Below are 20,662 nucleotides of genomic sequence, written 5' to 3' on the forward strand. Positions count from 1 at the left end.
CGGGGGCTGGCTGTGTCGTCCTGGGTCTTTCCCCCTCCGCTCCGAGTCGAGGTGTATGCTAAAGCTTCCTGCTCCTTGGAGGAGAGGTAGTGAATCTCCGTATGAGTTGGCTCGTTCTCGGGTTTTCAGCTGGATTCTGGAAACGGTTCCACTCATTTAAAGCAGTGGATGCTTCTGTAAAATCAATACAGTAGTTCTGGAGCAAAGGGCTATGTGGATCCTTCTTAACAGATGCAAATCTGGCTTAAGATAAATTTGTCCTAAGTTGATTAGGAACAGATTAGAGCTAAAGCAGAATAAGGCACTCCTTTTAAACTCCACAGAGATGGCCTGCCTTTCAGTCTGACTAAAGGCTTTTAAACGCTATTTGATTTCAGTCCGTCACTTCCACAGAAAGATGTGGTCAGTCTTCTGCTCCCTGGACCCTCAGCAGAAGGGCTTTCGGGCCTTCGCCTTCTGCCGAGTGTCGTTGGCCTCCAGCGAGCTGGCTGCTCGTGGGCATGGGAGGGCCTGGCAGGAGCGGATATATTTCTTTACACGTATCTGTGGTGTTAGAGATCCACAAGCAGAGCTGTTTAGGGACTCACCTGCGAGGGGAAGCATTGCACTGTGGTAAACTGAGGAAAGTTACCACAAAGTGCCTTAAAATCCCGGTTGGCCTTTTCTTAAGCCAGTCTTCAGGACAGCCTGGTGGGCTTGGTGTGCGCTCGGAAGTTCCCACGGACGCATGTCAAACTGCTCAGCTTGCTCATGCCTCTCAACTTGTTCAATTTTGCTTCATTTTGCTGCCGGATCAAGTCGTCTGTGTTCTCCCCGCTCGTCTGCAGCCTTGACCTGCCTGCTGCCGCTGCACAACGCGGACAAGGAGAAACCCTGCTCGGAGCCGGCGTCCGCTGCGGCGGGCGTGAGGCAGTCGCACGGCGCAAGGCAAGAGGGTACAGCCTGCAGACCACAGCGCACTGAGAGAAGTGTGTCTTTCTGCCGTGTTTGTATTCTGCACTGTCTAAAAAAGAAAACCTCGAGAGCTGGTCTGGCCCACAGCTGTTTGCTGGCCCTGCTGCCCTGTGCGGCAGCAGACTTGCCTGTATGAAATAAGGGCAAAGGAGGAGGTTTTGGCTCAGGTGTGGTGTCTGCTGGGGGAGCAGGGGGGCTCTGGGTGCTCGGCACGGGGCTGGTTCCGCTCCTGGGCAGGTCTGCTGGGCTCTTGTGCCACCTACCTGCTCCACCGGCCCCTGCAGCGGCCGCTGCTCCCAGCCCTGCCCCAAATGTGGCACTGGAACTGGATGAAATAAAATCCAACCAGTAAGACCAACGTTATTGTAAAGTAGTTTCAAAGAATAATTGACAGAACTGGCACGTTGGCTCTGTTTGCTGCTAAAAGCTGGGTACGTTAAAGTTGACTTAACTGAGTAAATGGCTTCAACTGCAATAGGTCTCCAAAACACTTTGTTTCTGCAAATTTTTGTATGACGTCTTGGGGCACAGTTTTTGGGATATGTATTGCAAGACAAAGCAGAATTCACTTCCCTCTGCGTTTTATTTTTTTTGAATTACTGCATTAACTGGAGAGGGGTAAAGGAAAATGGGCTGTTGATTAAAAGATGGCATTGTAGATTTTCCTCATGTTTTTAACATCTCTTCTAGATTGATATCAGCCAGTTTAGGCCTGAAAATATTTTTATGGGCATATATTGGACAGCAGCAGCCTCCTGAAACACAGTAAGCAAGATGTGGATGTGCTTCACGTCCTCTGCTCTGCAGAGAGGGTGTCCCAGGGTGTCTGGCCGGGGCTCTGATCCCACCAGGCTGAAGCCCCCTACCCCGTCTGTGTGTTCCTGCACAGCAGCGTCAGGCTGTGCTGCTGGAGCAGGGATTCCTGTGCTGGCTCACAAGCAAAAGGCAGAAAATTCAATTAATGCTGCTCAGCACAGTATCCTGGGGCTTACCTTGGCTCAGACATCTCGGGAAGAGGTTTGCGATGCAACTGCATTAACAGAGTCAGGTTATTACAAATTGACTGCGGCTACTTGTAAGGCAGGAGAGCTGATGCTGCTCGAGCTCTGGCAGTAATAAACGTAGTTTGCCAGTTATTCATATTAATTGCATGGCCTGTTAAATGCTGGAGAGCGTGCTGTTGTTTCAGAGCCCCCCGGAGAGCTGGCTGGGGTTGCTTTCCCCAGCGGGGCGGGGGGCTCGCCCGCTCCCCCCCGCCTCCCGCCCCTCCCGGGGAGCCCGCCCGCGCAGCGGAGCTCCGGAAGCGCTCTTCGTGCACCACAGAGCTCTCCTCGCCGCCACCGCCCCCCGGCCTCCGCTTTAGCGCGCCCGCCCGCGCGCTCGGAGCCGCACTTCCCGCGTTGCGCTGACGTGTGGGAGGGGCGGGGCCCGGCGGCAGCGGCGCAAGATGGCGGCCACCACGGGTGCGGGTGAGCGGGCGCGGGCCGCGGGCGGGGGCCCGGCCGGGGCCGCTTCTGCCGCGGGGCTGCCGCGACCCCGCGGGGGCGGCCGGGGGGCCCGGCTGGGGGTGTCGGGGCCGGAGGGGCAGCGGCGGGCGCTGGGCCGGGAGGCGCCCGGCGGAGGGGCGAGGGCGGCCGCGGGGGAGGGGGCGGCGGCGGGGCCGGCCCGAGGGGCGCGGCCCGGAGGGGAGCCGGCTGCCGGCCGGGGCCGGGACACGCTGCTTCGCCGCGGCTGCCGGGCGGGCCCGGCCGGCACCTTCCCAGGGGCTGCCGAGGCCTCGTGGTGGGAGCGGCCCCGGCGGGGCGAGTGCGGCCCGGGCCGGGCGGGGAGCGGGGCCAGGCCGGGCCCTCAGGGAGGGCCGCCCGGGCCGGGTCCCTCAGGGAGGGCCGCGCGGTCCGGGTCCCCGCAGGAGGCCTGTCCTGTCCGGGTCCCTGTGGGCCCGCACCGGGGAGCAGCACCGGCCGGGGCGACGTGCTGGCCCCCCCGGGCTGGAACCCGCGGCCCCCGCCCGGTGCTGGGGTGCGGAGCCGGGACCCCGCGGCCCCGGCAGCGGCTGAGCCCCCCGGCGCTGGGCCTGGCTTTTCTCACCGTCCTGCCCCTCTGGGGAGTTGTGGTGGCCAGAGCTGCCCTGGGGTGTCAGTGGTCACTGGGCAGTGACTGGGGTTACGTGGGTGAAATGAGCTGCTGTAAAAATCTTTGTCACTAATAATATCTTCCTGTTACATCAGAAGGATGTAACTTCCTTGTCAGTACGTGTCTGATTCAAGAAGTCAGTATATATTTTTTTCACCTTTAAAACCGCTCCTTGCCTGCTTTGAGTAGTTAAACAAACCCTATATTTACATTTATCGTTGCACATTAAACAAAAATACTGCAACTAGATTTTTGAATGTGATTTTTCCCACTGACATCCTCTAATGAACTTGGACAGATCAAATAAATTAGTTTCGCTTCTGTTTAGCCAGTTTCATTTTCCTGTTTTGATAAGTCCATACAGGGTTTCAAATGTGCCACTGTAATACTTATTTTCAAATTGCTTCCTTTAAAGTTTAAATCTGAGTTCACCAGAAGACTGCTCTTGAAGATACAAGAATATTTTGGAATTTTTTTATTTACAGATGCTTTCTTTCGATAGTCACTTTCAACTTTTAAGAATAGCCATCACAATGCGGATAATTCATAGTATCAAGTTTATAAGAACACTTTTAAAATGTAGTAGATGCCGTCCTGAGAATTATGATTTACAGATCTGCGTTTGAATGTATATGATTGTGAGGTGCTAGAATGCTTGATTAAAATACACAAAAAATATAGTGGAGCCTTCTTGCTCCTCTTATGTCACATTATTCTGGCTACCATACTTTCCTGATAATCCTTTAAAGCTGCTGACTTTTCATTTTGTAACTGGCTGGAAGAGCGAGACAAATATTTTCTTTTTAAGCCAGTGCAGCTTCGTGAATTAATTGTCCGGGTGGTGACGGGGGAGTGTGTGTAGAAAGGGACTTGGACTGTGGTGATCCAAAGCTGGTCCTACTGCACGGCTTTCGTTTTGCAGCAAACAGTCTTTGTGATAAGCTATTGTTAACCATCATCTGCTAGCCACATTGTGTCTTTTGGGTTGCTTCCTGTTATTTCCTGGATTCCCGAAAGCTGTCTGGTGGTGTCAGTGCTGGGAGTGTGAAGCAGTCCGCAGCCAGGTGGATGTGAGTAGCGGCCTCGGTTTCTTGTGTCTGCAGCATGGGCACCTGACAGGCACTGCGCTCCAGCCGCTCCTCAGATCCCGTGTGTTTAACTGCTGCTGGGAAAAAAGAAAAAAATCAGTGCGTGACTTAAAAACACGTGCTGCAGCGACACTGAACTTTTAACAGTGAACCCTAAATTCAGTGCGGCAGAACCTTCAGGTGTAAATCATAGGCTGCCCTAGCACCAGCGCTCTGCTTTTTCTTGTCATGTCAGTGAAGGGTGGAGAGTGTCCTCTTCTCAGAAAGAGAACCCGTGTCCAGGTCCTGGTAGTGGTGGTGGCACTGCAATGCAGTTTGTGTGGTTCCTTCTTGGCTCTGCGCTGAAGGCATTGCCTGGCACACACCAACAGCCTGGAAATGACACCCTCTTGTTCACCACTGCTGATCGATTGATTCACTGTGGAGCTTTGGGCAGCATCTTTACTCATATGTAAAACAGATTTTGCTGATACTTGTTTCATGGAATCTTATTGTACTCATATTTGTTTATAAAACACTTGAATGTGTTTGATATCCTGAGTTTATAGTGGTTCAGCAAAGGAGCTTAAACAGAGGTTAAGGGTGAAAAATGCTCAGTCTTTCTTTAAAACAAGCTACTGAGTCAGAGGAAGAAATGGTAGCAAATGTCCCTGTCAGTTAAAAAAGTCGTAAGGCTGGTCCTGGGCATTCGACAGGTAAGCCTTGTGTTTGTACCTGATAAACAGGTAGAAATAATTAACAGTGGGAAAAAAAAAGTCACCTGGAAGGAATGTTATGATGCAAGGTCCACTAGTGTCACTTACATAGAGGAGAAATCTGTGTTGCTGATGATATGGGTTTCCTACACTCATAATTAATATATGAGCAAAACAACAGGGTTGACTTTAATCATTCTAATAAGGCTCTTTGTAGGAAGCTACAAACACCCAAACTGTGTATCCGTCCTTCAGACTGAGGTGTGTGCAGGACTGCTCGGCTGGCTCAGGTACCAGAGCTGATCCAGCCGAGAAGCCACAGGTACCTCAGGGGCTCACGTACTCTCTGGCCCCCCAGGGAAATTGGGCTACGTGGAGTCTGTGTTCCAGCTGGACTTAAGGAGCTTGCACCACGTCACTGGCCTGCAGACTCCAGTATTATAATGGGGCAAAACCTGACCACGTTGGCCTGTGGAATCCTATTGTTCTAACGTTCATCCTGGGAAAAGTTTTAACATCCTTGTTTAACTCACTTTTCTCTCTTAAGTCCAGTTAGAGGGTCTGTTGCAGGGCTGTGGGAGACGCTGCATTTACCAACAGCCTGGAAGAACCGAGTATGATTTGCCCGGATTTAAGTTATTCAAAGTGAAGAACTCCAGGACAATTCATTAGGTGAACCAGCATGATAGCACTGATGTATGTGGTTTAATATTGCTAACAGAGAGAGGAGCTCAGATTGGTTTTAGTACAGTGTATTAAAAGTATGTACCTGTAATTGTTGGGGGACCCCTAACATCACTGTAAACTCAAACTTAGGCTTGTGAGAAGCAAATGAGACATTACAATGCAGAAGAAACTGCGTATTGAAGGATGTAGAAGGTGTACCCTGCCTCTGCAAATGGACCGTGATGTCTCCTTTGGAGTGCACTGCACACAATAGTCATTGTTATCTCAAAATAAATATCGCCAGCCACCAAGTACTGAGTCTGTAAGTAAAATACTCAAGGGTAGGGAAAAAGTAATTGAAGAGAAACTGGGAAGATAAATTGTGCCTCCTTAGATAACATGGAATAGAGGAGCATATGAAAGAGCAGGTGCTAAAGGAGCTGATTGCAGAGCTGCTTTGTTTATTGTAATGCGAGGGTGCGGTAGCTTAAATATAAAGATAAATAGTTCAAAACTTACAAAATGGTACTCAGTTGAATCTTTTGATGTATAATGATATAAATTACGTAAGATATTTGAAAAATGCTATTCTGGGTGAGAACTTAAAATGATTCATTAGGGTATTAAATATGTAAGTAGGTAAGGATCATAGAAGATGAATACTGACAAATTTTGTAAAGTGGAGGAAGGTTGGGATTTTCAGATTGTAAGGGTGTTTTTTAACTGTTGCAAGTCAAGATTCTATGATGGGTTTTTCCCTGGGGAAATTTAGTGTAAAGATTGGAAAAGATGTAGTAAGGGCTGAATATCAAATACACAAAAACAAACAACAGAAGGGGCTTTAATATATTAAGCAACAGAGGTGTTTAAAGCTATTGGATTTCAGTTCACTTGAGTTAGTGTAAATCAGGAACTGGTACAGGAAGCAGAATTAAAATTGACCTGAAAGGCCATTTGATAAGTTGCTTGTTATTGATGAAGATGTCAAGAAACTTTCAGCAAAAAGGCGGTTCCTCTTTTTAGAGCCCCTGACGAATGAAGTGCATTTTCTGCATGCTTTTCTAAGGTGTCCCTTGCGGTATATTTATGCTTTAGTCCTGAGAAGAAATGCTTGTAATTGGATTTCACTTTAGAAAGGAAAAAAAAAAAAGGATTCTTGAAGTTTTTGTGAGAGGTGTATATTTTGTTCTGACACTGATGAAAAAGATTCAAGATGAGGATCTACTCTCAGAGGCGTATTGTCTGCCCTATTTCACTGGTTTCACTGTACTCTTTTCAGCTGGGTAAGGTTTCTGAATTTGTAATTGCTTCCACTATACAACTGGGGAAAAGCGTTGGTTTTAACTTGTTAAAAGCATACAATGTACTTCACGTGAATGTAGATTTAAGATGAGAACAATCCTGGACTGGTAAGATCACTTTTACAACTGTTGTAAGACACATTCAGGGATGTATCTGTGTGTCTTTAGTGAGATACACTAAAGATGTATCTCACCCGAGAGTGCTGTAAGATCTTTAAAAGTCCAAGTTAGCTTTTAGCTGTTTTCCAGGAATAATTCTGTTCTTTCCTAGTGTGGAACTTCCCTTAGTGAGCAGGCACTGTCCGGCCCCGTTTGTCCTCATTTCACCTTGCTGTCTGGGTCTCGGGGTGGGGGGCAGCTGGTTGTGAGGGGCCGCGGGAGCTGTTGCGCGGCTGCGCCTGGCAGCGCTGCCGGGGGGCGACACTGCTGACAAGGAACATGGAACGTCCTGGTTCTGTTTGAAGGCTGAAGAGCATGTCACCCAAAACCTAGCAGCTTCTTAACTGTTGACTTTAAACTCTGTAACACATCCTGACTTTCTGGAAGACTCAGGCTGTGGTTTAATTTTGTTCTCTAGTTTGCCATAAAAATATTTTGTGAACTTTTTTGTAACTGGCGAGCTAGTGTCCAGGGCTAAGGCTTCACAATGCGAGTTTACTACAAGGTGAATTTTTAGAAAGTCCGTACAAACCTCTGTCATTGGAGATCTTACCTTGTCAGTAGAGTTGTAATTTAGCTTTCATAGGTTTGCTGCTGTGGTTAATAGTAAATATCTCCTTTTGCTCTGAAATGTTTTATCAGTTCCATTTCTGGGAGTATTTCTGTGCAGTCAGGCAAGCTGCAAGTGAAGTAATTATCTAGATACTGTATTTTTGTATCAAATGAAGCTACTATTTGAGAGTCTTCTTGAACCATAGTGAAGGCTAAATTAAAATGCATAACTGAAAGTACTTTTGACAACCTGATTGCTTCTTAATTGCCTCTTACTTTATTTAGGTTTTCTTCTGTTAAATGAAGGACTTTTAGAAAAACAGGTTTGTTTGGTTACTGCCTCGAAGGTCTCCATTGCTACACTGAAAAGTTTATGCAAGGTATTTATTGGGGAGCGGGAGGACGACACGCGGTGTAGTCACGGTTGTGTCAGCTGGCGCTGGACGTCTCCTGACTCTCAATGTGCCATGGTTTAGCCATGGGAGTTATTTGGCAGATGCTGTGGGTGCCTAGAGCAGATCAGGTCACTTTCTAGGAATCCTGGTGGACAGCAAGCATGATGATGATGATATGTTTGCGTACGACCACAAGTGATAAAGCTGGTGTGGTTTCTGAGGTCGGGGTCCCAGCAGGATGTGGTAGCTGACCATGAGTGCTCCAGGCCATGGCAGATGAAGAGGGGACGGGGTTGGCTTAATGGCTTCATGCATCTTTCCAGGCTGACCAGAAGAGTGAATCTGGTCTTTTATTCTGCCTTGCTTAAGGGCAGGTTATTTAGAAATTATTTAAAGCATTTATGATCATTTGGCCGTAGTCTTTTATGTGCGTGTTTGTGTGTGTTTTTCTTCCTGTTGAATCTCCTGAGAACGTGTCGGGGAGGGAGCTGAATTATCACCTTTGATGTGACTCTGAACTGTGTAGTGGCTGAGGTGCTGCTCTTCCATGTTATACCCCTGCGCTTTAGGACAGGGCTAAAATATTTTTATCTCCCATAATCATTTTCTGTGAAGTGCATAAAACTCAAATATATGCACTTCACTTCTCATACCTCGCTTTACCACTGATGCTGCTGTAGTGCTCACAAGTGAGCAGTTGCTGTGGAATTAATAGTCATTTATGTTAACTTTTTCTGTGAGACAGGAGCCAGCACACAAGCCAGCTATCTGTAGACCTCAGACTTGTCAGGGAGCTGTAAAATCCTGTGTGACTCTTTTATGGCTCTGATTCATGCTGAATCAGAGCAGCTGTATCTGGGGAGAGCTCGGAAATACAGTTGCCTTCTCTTGCCGTGAGGTTGTAAAGCCAAGCCTAGCTCCGGTTAGCAAATGTCAGCATTAAGGCCTCCTTTCAGCCTTGGTTGTGGCCTCCTCAAATATATGCGTGATGACGTAATTTTTAATTACATGATCACTTGATGATCCTCAGGCAGGATTCCTGCCTCACTCGGTGGACAGGGTGTGTGATGCTCAGGGGAAGGGTAGATGGACAATGTCGTTGGTGTCCTTCTGTGTCTGGCCTGTGTCTGCTTACCATAAAGCTGGTTCCTCCTAGGTTGTTTAGAATCATTGAATCATTTTGGTTGGAAAAGACCTTTAAGATCACCAAGTCCAAACATTAATGCTGCCAAGTCCACCTCTTTGTTTTGGTCTAAGTGGATATCAGTAACTTATCTTTGCACCACTGATAAATATGAAGTAGTACTATCAAGTACTGAAGTACAGAGGCTGAGATGGTGCTTGTTAAGCATGGTGATGGTGTGGTCCAGAAGGCAGAGTATTTTTCAGCAGCACGACACATCCGAGTCAAGTCTTCTGCTGGCTTCAGCTTATTGTTTCTGCAAGCAGGGAGAGGCTCAGCCTGGGTTTCTAATAATAGTCACGGACGGTTTCCTTTGCGGCATCACCTGCGTTGTCGAAGAGCTGCCATGTCAGACTGAAGGGCGGAGTTCACCCTCCAGAAGACCTTTTCTTTGTCTTTTGTTTGTCCTCCTCCCCTGGCTGTTTCTTCCCTGGGGTGCCAGCAGGCAGGGCCGAAGCCCAGACAGCAGCTTCAGACATGGCACAACGTGAGTCCTTCCCCATCGCCAGCTCCCCCATGGATCCACTGCAGCACAAACCCTGAAATAGGTTGTGTGTGTGTAAGTAAAGGTGGTACCTTGGCCTTCAACTCATACTCATCCTGTCTCCCAGCTCTCTTATCCCCTGCCTTGGAGCTGGACTGCTCTGTTCTCTGCCACCCCTATCTAGAGCATGGAGAGCGTTGGGAATAGAATGAAAAACGGGGTGGCCGATCTGTCGTGGTTCAGGTATGAACTGCGTACATGAACCTTTGTATGCCCGAGGTACACAAGATACATACTCTATGCTTTTAAGACTTACTAGGAGGGGAAACACTGGGTTTTTTTGTGCGGTGGAGTGGCAGTGGTCACCAAGAGGTCCTGCTGCCACTGAGGGGCTGGGGCTCGGTTGATCTTATGGCGATGGCTTCACCAGCCCCAACTGACTGATTTCCTTTCACAGCCAAAGATTTGTAGTACTCAGCAGCCATGGTAACAGCTCGGCCTCGCTGCGGGTTGAAGGTGCAGATTTGGCATGGGCTTGTGTTTGAGTCGCACTTGGCAGCCCCCGACATGTGGTTTGGTATCCGCTCTGCGGGTCTGGTGTCTTCTGTGGCCACTTTTCTGATTCCAGGTTTCTCTTCATAGTGTTGCTACAGCTGTGTTATTGAATCATATTTCCACAGAACAGTCTTGATTATGTTAGACATGTATCAAACTGGCCAACCAACTAATTCCTTTAGTAAGTTGCTTTTTTGGTTTCTTTTGTGCTTGTTTTGTAGTGGTCTGCACCACGCGCTGCTGGGGAACCTCCGCTGCGGTGCCTGCAGCACCAGTTCCCCCTCCTTCTTCCCTGACCTTGGTGTCTGCAGTTGTTTCTCTCCCATATTCTCACTCCTCTCTTCCAGCTGCAGTTGCGTGGGCTTTTTCCCCCTTCTTAACTACCTTATCCGCGAGGCACAACCACCGTCACTGATGGGCTCGGCCTTGGCCAGCGGCGGGTCTGTCTGGAAGCCGGTGGCACTGGCTCTGTCGGACATGGGGGAGGCCTCCAGCAGCTTCTCACAGAAGCCACCCTTGTAGCCCCCCCGCTACCAAAACCTTGCCATGCAAACCCAGTACGAAGGAGAAGTGGTGGCCTAGAGTGCATGTATGTTTTATGGTGCCTGAGGTGCAGACACCTTGAAGAAGAATAAATCAAGTCCCTTGTGGCCTGGCTTCAGGATCCTCCTTCGCCGCTGACTTAGTGCGCGACCTTGGATATGCCATTGTTTTCCATTAATGTGATGAGGATAAGAAATTTTCCTGTTTTGCTGTGTATTTTGACGATAAATGTACCAGCAGTTCAGAAGTGCTGAAATTCCGTGGTAGCAGAGGTCATAAGTACAAAGGATGCTATTGCTGCTGACAAAGCCCACTTAAATTAACTTCAGATTAACCTACTAATGTTATGAAAGAGCTTTATTTGCTTTGAGTGGTATTTTTAAAAGCTCTGAGTGAGTTGAGTGATGTCAAGCCTCTCATGGTGTCATTTTGTAGAATCTTCTACATTTTTATACTATATCATATAGACGTGCTAATTAGAGCTCCGTAATACTGTGTGTATCTCTGAACGGACAGAGATTTCCTTTCATTTTATTGCCTGCCCTAATATCAGCCTGTCAGCCTTCCAGCATGTTTAATTGTGGATACCTTGACGTTGCTTGTAAAATCCGAGCTAAATATGGGGTTATCTTTCTGTAGTGTTGAAATAATGTCATTCAAAAAATAGTGATATTTTTATGTTTTTACCAAAAATGTTTTCTATAGAATGACCAAAAGTATCAGTGAAGTTACTCTGGCTTTATTTCTTCACTAGATTTCTCAACTCAAAATATTTTTCTGATTGTTTTCAGGAGTAAAAGTTCCTCGTAATTTTCGTCTGTTGGAAGAACTTGAAGAAGGTCAGAAAGGGGTAGGTGATGGGACAGTTAGCTGGGGCCTTGAAGATGATGAAGATATGACACTTACAAGATGGACAGGAATGATTATTGGGCCTCCAAGAGTAAGTATCCATTCAATATTTAAATAGTACTGTTACTTCTTTTTCTTCCCCCTTTTCTTGTCTTAATCTAACCACTGAAGTAGAAAACAAACAAAACACAAATGAGTGAAAAAATACTTCAGCAAGTGATTTATGTTGAAGCTTCAAGTTCCATGTAATAGTGGGTTTCGTGTATCTATATGTCTTTTTGATTATAATTTGGAATATTTTTAGAGCCTTTGTCTGGTTAGTTCTGTTACATGTCTGCTTTATATTTACAGATTCATTAAGACATAACTTTTGAGATTCCAGGGTTCTAGTATCCTGTACTCTTGAATACAGCAAAGTTTAAAATCCTTCGGCTAGTGAGATTACAAATGGAGCTAATGTAGGTAAAACGTGGATGTTTTGTTCAGTACTGCTAGTCTTTCTCCTGTTTCTTGTTGAGTTTATGGGTTGGTTTTTATTGCAGCAGTACTGACTTGCTCTTGTAGAGTTTCAGCTAACTTAGGAAACTCCAATTTTAATGAATTCAATTTCTTCTCCAAATGTTCTCGCCCTGAGCAGTTTCTTTATAATGCTACTGGTTGTTGTGGTAGTATCGTTGCATTCTCTCTCTCTTCTCCCCCAGAAACCCTACTGAACTGTGGGTCTCCACTTTTGTAGCGAACTTGAGGACTTAATTGTGCATCATCTGTATGCATTTATTCTAAAAACACAACTTGTCTGTTTTCTCCAGTTTCACCGTGTATCTCTGTTGTTTTCATAACATCCTTACCATGAAGTGCAAGTAGCCGATTCTCCTTCCCGCAGTAGTAGATGTTGTCTTATGTATCTGGCCTCAGCATCACTTTTCCATAATTCCAGTGTTCTCAAGCTATTATGTGGAAACCATAACAGAGCTATGTGTTTCTGTTGTATCAGTTGCCTTTTCTGATGTACAATGAGGTTGTACAAGAATTTGCATTATAACATTACATGTGCAGTATTTTCTATCTCATCCAGAAGTATTGTTTACTTTTTGTCTGTCGTTTTGAATATCTCCTCATTCACGATCATTTCGTCTGTTTATGATATGTCCAAATCATTTTCTAGAACAGCATTTGATTTTAGAACATTAGGAGAGTGTTAATGAGCCTGCATTAAGACTGTGAAGAAAGCTCACTGTGTGCATATGCTTTATGGAAAATTTAAGCACCCTTGAAATCTAATTTAGAAAATTAAATAGAAACTGGATTGTGCAAACAGGTGTGTGCTGACTTGTCAGCAGTGATAGAAATTCGTAGTTTGTGTCATACCGCTAACCAAGGCTAGAGGACTGTCACAGATGATTCAGCTGTGCTGCTTTTGTCTTTCCAACACCCTTATGAATATAAATTTTTTCCAAAAGTATCTTTGGCTTCTTTTGAGCTTATTGCTTGAAAGCAACAGGCTGTATTGAGGGAGATTCTGGGAACTTTGGGTCATTCTTGTTTGCTAAGTGGCTGTCCTGCTTTTAGCACTGCTTATACTCAGTTGTATTATTACCATTTTTTTTTTTCTTAATAGGATGAGGGAATACTGGTAAATATTGGTAGAAAGCAGTTGTGCTTATAGCAGGTGGAAGAATCTTATGTTAGGCATTCCAGAAGTGCAGGGTTAGATCGGTGCTGCTGCTCCGTGTCCCTGCTGCCGAACATGGGATCATGCTGCTCCTTCCCAGGCTTGGTGCGGATGGTTTTGCAGCCAATGATTCATCTTGTTTATACAAGCTATTTAAAAGCGCTGGCACAGTCACAACTTCAGCTTTATCTGCACAAATTTCATATTGGCCATAGACATATGCACAGTCAAGGCTTTCCATCCTCTGGTCTTCATGTGGTGCTGTTATTTGCAAAGATCCTAAAACCTGCAGGAACCTCTGGGCTGTTCACCACTCAGGGACTCGGTCGGGAGGCCTGGGCAGAGCTGACAAATTACTTTTTTTCCCCAAAACTTTGTGACAGTGTTCAGTTTGTCACCGCCCTGGATGGGAACTGACAGGCAGCGCCGGCCGAGCGCCCATCCCACCGTGGGAGCCGCTGGCTGCTGTGAACCTGCTGCACTTGCAGAGATGAGGAGCAGCGCAGTCGGGAAGCCAGTTCTTATATTTTTTGTAGTGGTCTGCATCAAAATGCTCATGAATATTACAGGACATATTAAGATGTTCAGGGGCATAACAGGCCCTTGAAAGGTATTGCACTGAGTTTTATATTGAGAAGTTTTTGTACATTGAGCAGCTTTTCTTGAGATGCTGGTGGAGCCGTCGTGCTTTGCTGCCATGGGCGAGCAGGAGCTGCTCGCTGCTTCTGGGCTGCTGCGCTCACGCATTCGTCTGGATTTTTCCTCGTGGTCACTGCCTTTTGAGTTTAATGTTCATTGCAATGTTGAGGGTGCAGGAAAACTTGTCAGAAGGCCTAAATCTGGAGAGCTTGTCTGCCTGAACTGCCCCACGGTGATCTCGGCCCTGGTGTGTGCACTTCGGCGGCTGCCTGCATTGCCCAGCCAGGCTGCACCACACCAGCACATCAAAAATAGTTATTCTCAGAATGCAGAAAAACATCAACTGTTCTTGTTTCTTTTAATTAAGTATTGAAGAATCAATGAAGCAATGTTACATTTGTCTCTCTACTATACTCATTGATTAGTTAGTTAAAAACTGACAGTCTGGGATTTCTCTTAGCTGTGAAGTGTTACTGTGGTGGGGACAAAGTGATGACGCTGTTTGCAGTCAGGATGTACTTTGCAAGATGTTGAATTTCGGAGTGTTCCCCTCTCTGAGAACTGGCACATTGGTTTATCACCAACGAATATTTTTCAAGTGCAGCTCCAGGACAGGCTGACTTTACGCAGTTGCCCGAGCTAAAGCTGTGGCTTCAGTTTCAAGGTAGTGTGTCTGATTAGTAAACTGATAAAACAAAGCTGCTTTATAAAGATTGGTTGAAAAGTAGGTATCTGAGCTATATGATGATTTTAAAATACATTTCGGTTGGTGAATGGAAAGCAATGCCAGTTTCATTCCTTATGTGAAAATGTGATGCTTAAAAGACCAGTAGAATTTATTACCCTGAAGAGATAACATTTGATACTCTGAATATTAGAAAATGTACCCAAAACAGAGGTAGCCAGTGTAGCATATAAGTGGCTGCCTTTATCTTTAGTAGTTTACACGTCCTGACAGTACGCACTGTTTTAACCAAATGCTTACAGAACTGCCTGATGTGATTCTTCCTCCCTTTCTTTTCCCCTCAGACAATTTATGAAAACAGAATATACAGCCTTAAAATAGAATGTGGGCCTAAGTATCCAGAAGCACCTCCATTTGTACGATTTGTAACAAAAATTAATATGAATGGAGTAAATAGTTCTAATGGAGTGGTAAGTTTTTTGGTTTTATTCATTTTAATGTGCAGTTTCAAATGAATGTTATGATTATCCTTTCAGCTTGCTTAACTACTTATTGCTTTTGCTTTGAGGAGAAGGAAAGGGCGGTAGAAGGGAAGCGAATGAGCCAAGTGTGTTCTGAAACCAAAACGCAGAATTGACTTTTCCTGCCTTTTTGCAACTCACGAATAGTTGCATCATGCGGGGATTTATTACGCTTTTAGGAAACCGCTTGCTTGCTTTTGCTTTCTTTGTTTTCTCATGCTCAGATTTTTTTATCAGATCTTTAGTTGGAGGGTGTGTGGGAAGTTACGTGTATCAACGTATCGATTCTGACAGGAACGGTTTTTTTGTCTGTTTTAGGTGGACCCCAGAGCCATATCAGTCCTAGCAAAATGGCAGAATTCTTATAGTATCAAAGTTGTTCTGCAAGAGCTTCGGCGTCTAATGATGTCTAAAGAAAATATGAAGCTTCCTCAGCCACCTGAAGGACAATGTTACAGCAATTAATTAAAACAAACAAACAAACATGCCCCCCTTATTCAATTTAAGCTGTCTTCATTTTCCACAGTAGTAAATTTTCTAGATGCATCTTGTAGACCTCAAAATACTGGAAAGGAAGTTCCCATTCAAAGGAAGTTTTTCTTGAGATACTGTAAATGATACTAATTTTTTTTTTTTCATTTTAAATATAAGTTGTGCTATAACAAATAATCCTGTTGTGTAACCACTGTCCACATAGCTGAACTTCTTGTATCAGGAAAAGTCTATTTAAATTTATTACTGTCAAGACCAGTGTGGCACATCTAACTTAACTGTGAAAGCATACATCCCACAATCACCTTGCTGTGTGTCTGGCCTGGGTTTGGGTTTTTTTGTTTTGTTTTGTTTTTCTGTCTTTTGCAATAGAGTCGAAGCTCAGGGCTATTTATTAGAGTAAACACAAAGGTTTTTGCTTCCAGTACTACACTGGGCTTTATGGACTACTAATGGGGATGTGTGCTAACCTGGGTCATCCCTCCCTTTGTGCTATCTCTAGTAAAGGCTGAATGTGACTGTGGTCATTTTTTTGGGTTTTTTTATTATCTTTTTTTAATGCCCCGATAATCTGGGGCAAGCTTTCCTTCTTCCCTTTGGCCAAGGCATAGATTGTATTTCTCTTCCTGGTTCCCCTCACCAGTGACGTGGGTTTGGGTGAGGGATTCAGGGTTCTTTTAATCTCTTCCCCCTTCCCCTCTTTTTAGCGGGGGTGCTGCTTTCTTTTTGCCCCTCTTTGTGACTCTTCTCACCCCTGCGCACCAGGGGTGAGTGTTGGGGCAATAACTTGACTTGTTCCTTCCTGCTTCTCATTTTGGTTTTGCAACAGATTTAGTCTTCACCAGCCTGGGAAACAAGAGTATCTGTTCTGCTCGCAAACTTGGATTTTCCCTGTCCCTCCAGCACCGCTGCCACACCGCCAAGCTGGCCACGGCTGATGTTATTAGATAGGCTTTGACGTGGGGAAATGAGCAGTCATTTACCAGGATTGCCGAAATCTTCTGCTGCCAAACTTTAAACGGGGAAACTCCGCACGTAGAGATTCTGAACACACACTCCCGCTCTCAAATAGTTGTATTTTGGTGCTTCGGATTGACCTAAGAATGTTAATTAATGAAATGTTGCACTTATGTTTGGCCCTTCTAAAGATGTGACGACTACAGACAAATCAGTGCAGTAGATTTTATTAGGATTCTGTAAGTCTTAGAAGAGAAACCTCTTCAGTGACGATTTTGGGGAAATGGTGCATACAGCAGATTAAGGACCTTAATTGGCTTTGCATCCTGGCAAATCACTGCCCTTTCTGGTTTACTGTTTTGGACCACTAACTGCTGAAATGTGGATGCAAGCTTACATACAACCAACCTAGTGTGTCCTAAGTTTTACGACAAATTCAGTGTTTGTGTAAAAAAAAATTTAAAAAGAAAAAAAGAAAAAAAAAAGGAAAAGTAAAAATAAACACATTTTAAAGCAGCAGCTATCAAGTCAATGAACAATTGATGTTTCCATTAACTCTTTTGAGGAAAATATTAGTTGTAAGGATTTAACATCCTCTGTAATTAAAGTTTGACATAACAGTATTCCATAAGCAGCCTTTTTATTGTATCAGACCATTGCCTGATTTTAATATAATAAAAAGTGTGCATTAATATTATAAGGCTTTAATTGTATTTATGTTTAGAATTTTGATCCCTTATGGAATTCTTGATTTGTTGGAAGTATCTTCCTACAGATCACATTTAGTAAGCAGTGTGTAAACTGGTGGCAAAAGGCAATTGGCTTTATCCAGCTGCTGCTGCTGTGCCAAGGAGAATCTTTAGTTTTAGTTTAAGCCTCAGACTGGCATAGGCTTGGCAGTCGGTAACATTACGTGATGCTGAGGAGCTGCTGAAATGAATTTCTGGATACATGTGCGATCTGCAGGTGCTGTTGTTGCCGTAACCTTTATGTGCTGTAGTCCTGAGGAAATCGAGTCCCTGTACAGTTGCATGTTACGCTGTCCGTCAACTTCAAGGAGAACTTCACAACCTGAAATTGTACTTGTTTTCCCTCAAACAGTGAAGCATAAAAAGCTGACCGTCTCTCCAAATCCAGACAAAAATGGGGCTGTGAAATTTTGGCCTTGCCGAGTGTGAAGTGTCTCCGCTTCAGAGGATGCCAGGAGGTCCTCGTTGTGCGTTCACCGCGACATGGTGGTGACACAAGGTTCTTCTGGGTTGGGAATGACAAAGGGAATGACCTTGTTTTTTTGGTGAAACTTTGTGAAACTTGCTGCTGGCTTCTAGCCCAAAATACTACTCAGTCCTTCAATAGCTCGGAGGATATCTATGAAGACAATGCGACTAATACTTTGTCAGCATCGTGTGTGCGTCTTTATTTAAAATAGCTTAGTATCTAAAGATGTCAAATGGGAATGGGAACAATGCTTGATAACGATAGCATGCTGCTCGATTATCTCTGGTTTTCAGAGCTATTGTAAGAGTGCCCTTGCCCTGGTCAGGAGGATATGGTTGGTGCATATTTGGGGCCTCTCCTAATCTTTGTACTTCAAGTAATATTTTTGAAACCTTGAAACTGTTTTGCTTTGTGAGTTATACAGGTTAGAGCATCCCACCGTGCCGGGGCCGTGCTGCGCCGGCAGCTGTGCTGGCGAGAGCCGCGGGTTCACAACATTTGCCATACGAGGCTGGGTGGTACTTTAAAAAAAAAGCGTTCACTGTAAATTTTCTCACCTGGGAGCCGCACTCTTTGAACACGTCAGTGCTCCCGTGCGCTGCTGTTCCGCTCTCAACCAGGTAGGAGCGGTTTGGAAAAATAATGCAGTAAAAGTCAGCTGTCATTGAATCCACGTGTTGTAGTTTTGTTGGTGTATGCGACCTACAGCCTACGTAGCGGGAGACCAGTCGTCCCACAGCCTGGTTGCTTGTTTTGTGCTTCAGAAATGAGGTGGGGAAGCAGAACCGTGTCTTACCTGTATTTATCCTACCTCTGGCAGCATAAAGGCAAAGTGTTCAGCTGATCCCTGCTGACCCTCGGTGTCCTGAACCAGAGAAAAACAAGAAGGGACAATAAATAGAGCAAGTGTATTGGCCATGAAATAAATGGTGTTCTTCGGAGCAGGAGCTGCTGGAGGAGACTGGCCTGAGCAGATCGCCCTGGGGCTTCTGCAGAGCTCGTAGGAGCCACCCCAGTACCAGAGGGAGCGGACGCCTCCAGTGAACCCGCTCCCCTGCCAGCGCTGCCCCTGATGTGCAGCTCCTGTTGCTCCTTCCTGGCAGGAAGGCAGTAGAGGGAGCCAGCAAGCTTTGCAAGGCTCGCGTCTGAGCAAGGTGCAAGTGCTGCTCGTTTTAAACCTCAAGTCCTCTTGTGGGAACCACTTTTTGTATTTATCGTGAATCAATTTCAGTTTTAAAAGCCTGTTTATCATGACTTTCTCACTCTACAGGCGTTAACTTGCTAGGGGGAAAACCAGCACTGCAGTGAGATCTTAATTGTTAATAAAGACTAATTGTTGTTTGCTTCTTGCTTTGTCATAATTAAGCTCTGTGCATGTACGTAGGGACTATATGCTCAAATATGCCTTCTCCGTGCTCTTACAGCTCCTTGCGCTGAACGCTTGACCTCGGCGCTGCCCGCGGCGCGGCCAGGCAGGTGCAACAGTGTGGAGTTATGGCAGGTTTAACAAGGGAAACAAACCCGGGAGAGGTGCGGTGGACGCACTCTTACCCCTTTGCCAAATACCCATCTTTGCGGTGTCTTGCCAGAACTGCAGGAGCTGTTTGTGGCTTACCTGTTTGCAGGAACTGGCCGTTAGGTGTTTGAGGTCGGGGCTTTGCCTACAGGACAGTGTTTCCTACATCAAGAAACAGCACAGTGAATTCAGTATTTTTTTCAACCTGGCAACCAGCTTACATTGAAACAAGGGAGTTCCAGTTCTGCACATACCTGTAAATATGTGTCTGCTCCAAGTTCTCCCTACTTTGAGCTGAAAGTAAGTCAAGAGAATTTGATAGTGATATTCTCAATATCTGGGTTTTTTTACATATCATTTTAGATTTAAGAATCTTTTTCTGATGGCTCAGAGTTTTCCTAAGTCAGTGGAAATTGCCACGTTGCATTAATCTCTGGCTCGGGTGCTTTCCACAAGGTCCCTTAATATCTTCTAGTTTTATTTGGTCTTGCTGTAGCAGATTGCTGGAGAATGGGCTTAACTTCTAAGCTTGTGAAGAGCCCCAGTGAAGTCAGATTGAAGTTAGGCGCATGCTTAAGTGCTTTGTTGGACCAGAGCCAGCACGCTCAGCCTTTGCTAGGACAGAGACTATTTTAGCCTTTATTGAGCATCTTCTGCCTAGTCTTCTCTTCTTGGTGCTATGTCCTTGGTGCTTGTGCCTTTACATTTTCCCTGATGTCTCCCACATTTGCTGTAACAAAAATGCAAAGAGCAGAAGACCACGTCGAAGATAAGGAGATAAGCTAGATTCTCATCATTTTATATCTGTCAAGCATCTTGTCACCTTTTTCTCCTTATCTCCTTTTAAATAAAGCCTACAAAGGGTTTTCAGAAATGTGAGTCCTGTCCTGATTTTCTGGCAGGTTGTTAGTGGCTTTGCCCTGGCATGTCTAGAAAGCCCTGCGGTACCTTGGCGGGTAATACGAGGGGAGCAAAAACGTCAGATGGTCTGTCAAAAAGTCCCTTCCCCCTCTCCGTTGCTCAACATTTGTTATTTTTTTTGTCTCATATCTTTAGCTCTCCGCTCACCAAAGAATGTGTCTGGGTAGCCCAAGCCGAAGTTTCTTTTGGAAAAAAACACCAAGCAGGAGTTTTGGGAAGAAAAGGGAAGCAAACTTTTGAGCCCATCGTCATCAGAAATGATGAGTCCATTTTCCCTTCTATTTGCTCGTTTTGTGGAGCTGCTCTAAAACCACGTGTTCATAATTGGCCTGATTGTGGTCTCCAGATTTAGAGAGAACAGGGATTTTTGCTTGCCTTATGGAGGCTTTCTGGGGCAGATTTGTGCTGATCTGCTGGCAATAAGCACAGGCGGGGAGGCTGGGGACACCGCTGCTGCTGGGCCCGGGGCAGGGTGACGGGACTG

General features: G+C 45.6%; 1 protein-coding gene across 2 annotated transcripts; it reads left to right on the plus strand.

Moving 5' to 3' along the window:
• Window positions 1-2,376: 2,376 nt before the first annotated feature.
• UBE2V1 (ubiquitin conjugating enzyme E2 V1) lies at window positions 2,377-20,106 on the plus strand. Of its 2 annotated transcripts, none has more exons than XM_065645620.1 (4): window positions 2,377-2,423; window positions 11,500-11,648; window positions 14,898-15,023; window positions 15,393-20,106. In XM_065645620.1, exons 1-4 carry the CDS (start codon window positions 2,402-2,404, stop codon window positions 15,537-15,539), a joined length of 444 nt encoding a protein of 147 aa, XP_065501692.1. In that variant the 5' UTR covers window positions 2,377-2,401; the 3' UTR covers window positions 15,540-20,106. The 2 variants fall into 2 exon arrangements, with proteins under 2 accessions (XP_065501692.1, XP_065501693.1); XM_065645621.1 differs by having other exon boundaries at window positions 2,382-2,417.
• The last annotated feature ends 556 nt before the right edge of the window (window positions 20,107-20,662 follow it).

Source organism: Caloenas nicobarica, chromosome 15, assembly GCF_036013445.1.
Source record: "Caloenas nicobarica isolate bCalNic1 chromosome 15, bCalNic1.hap1, whole genome shotgun sequence".
NCBI lineage: Eukaryota > Metazoa > Chordata > Aves > Columbiformes > Columbidae > Caloenas > Caloenas nicobarica.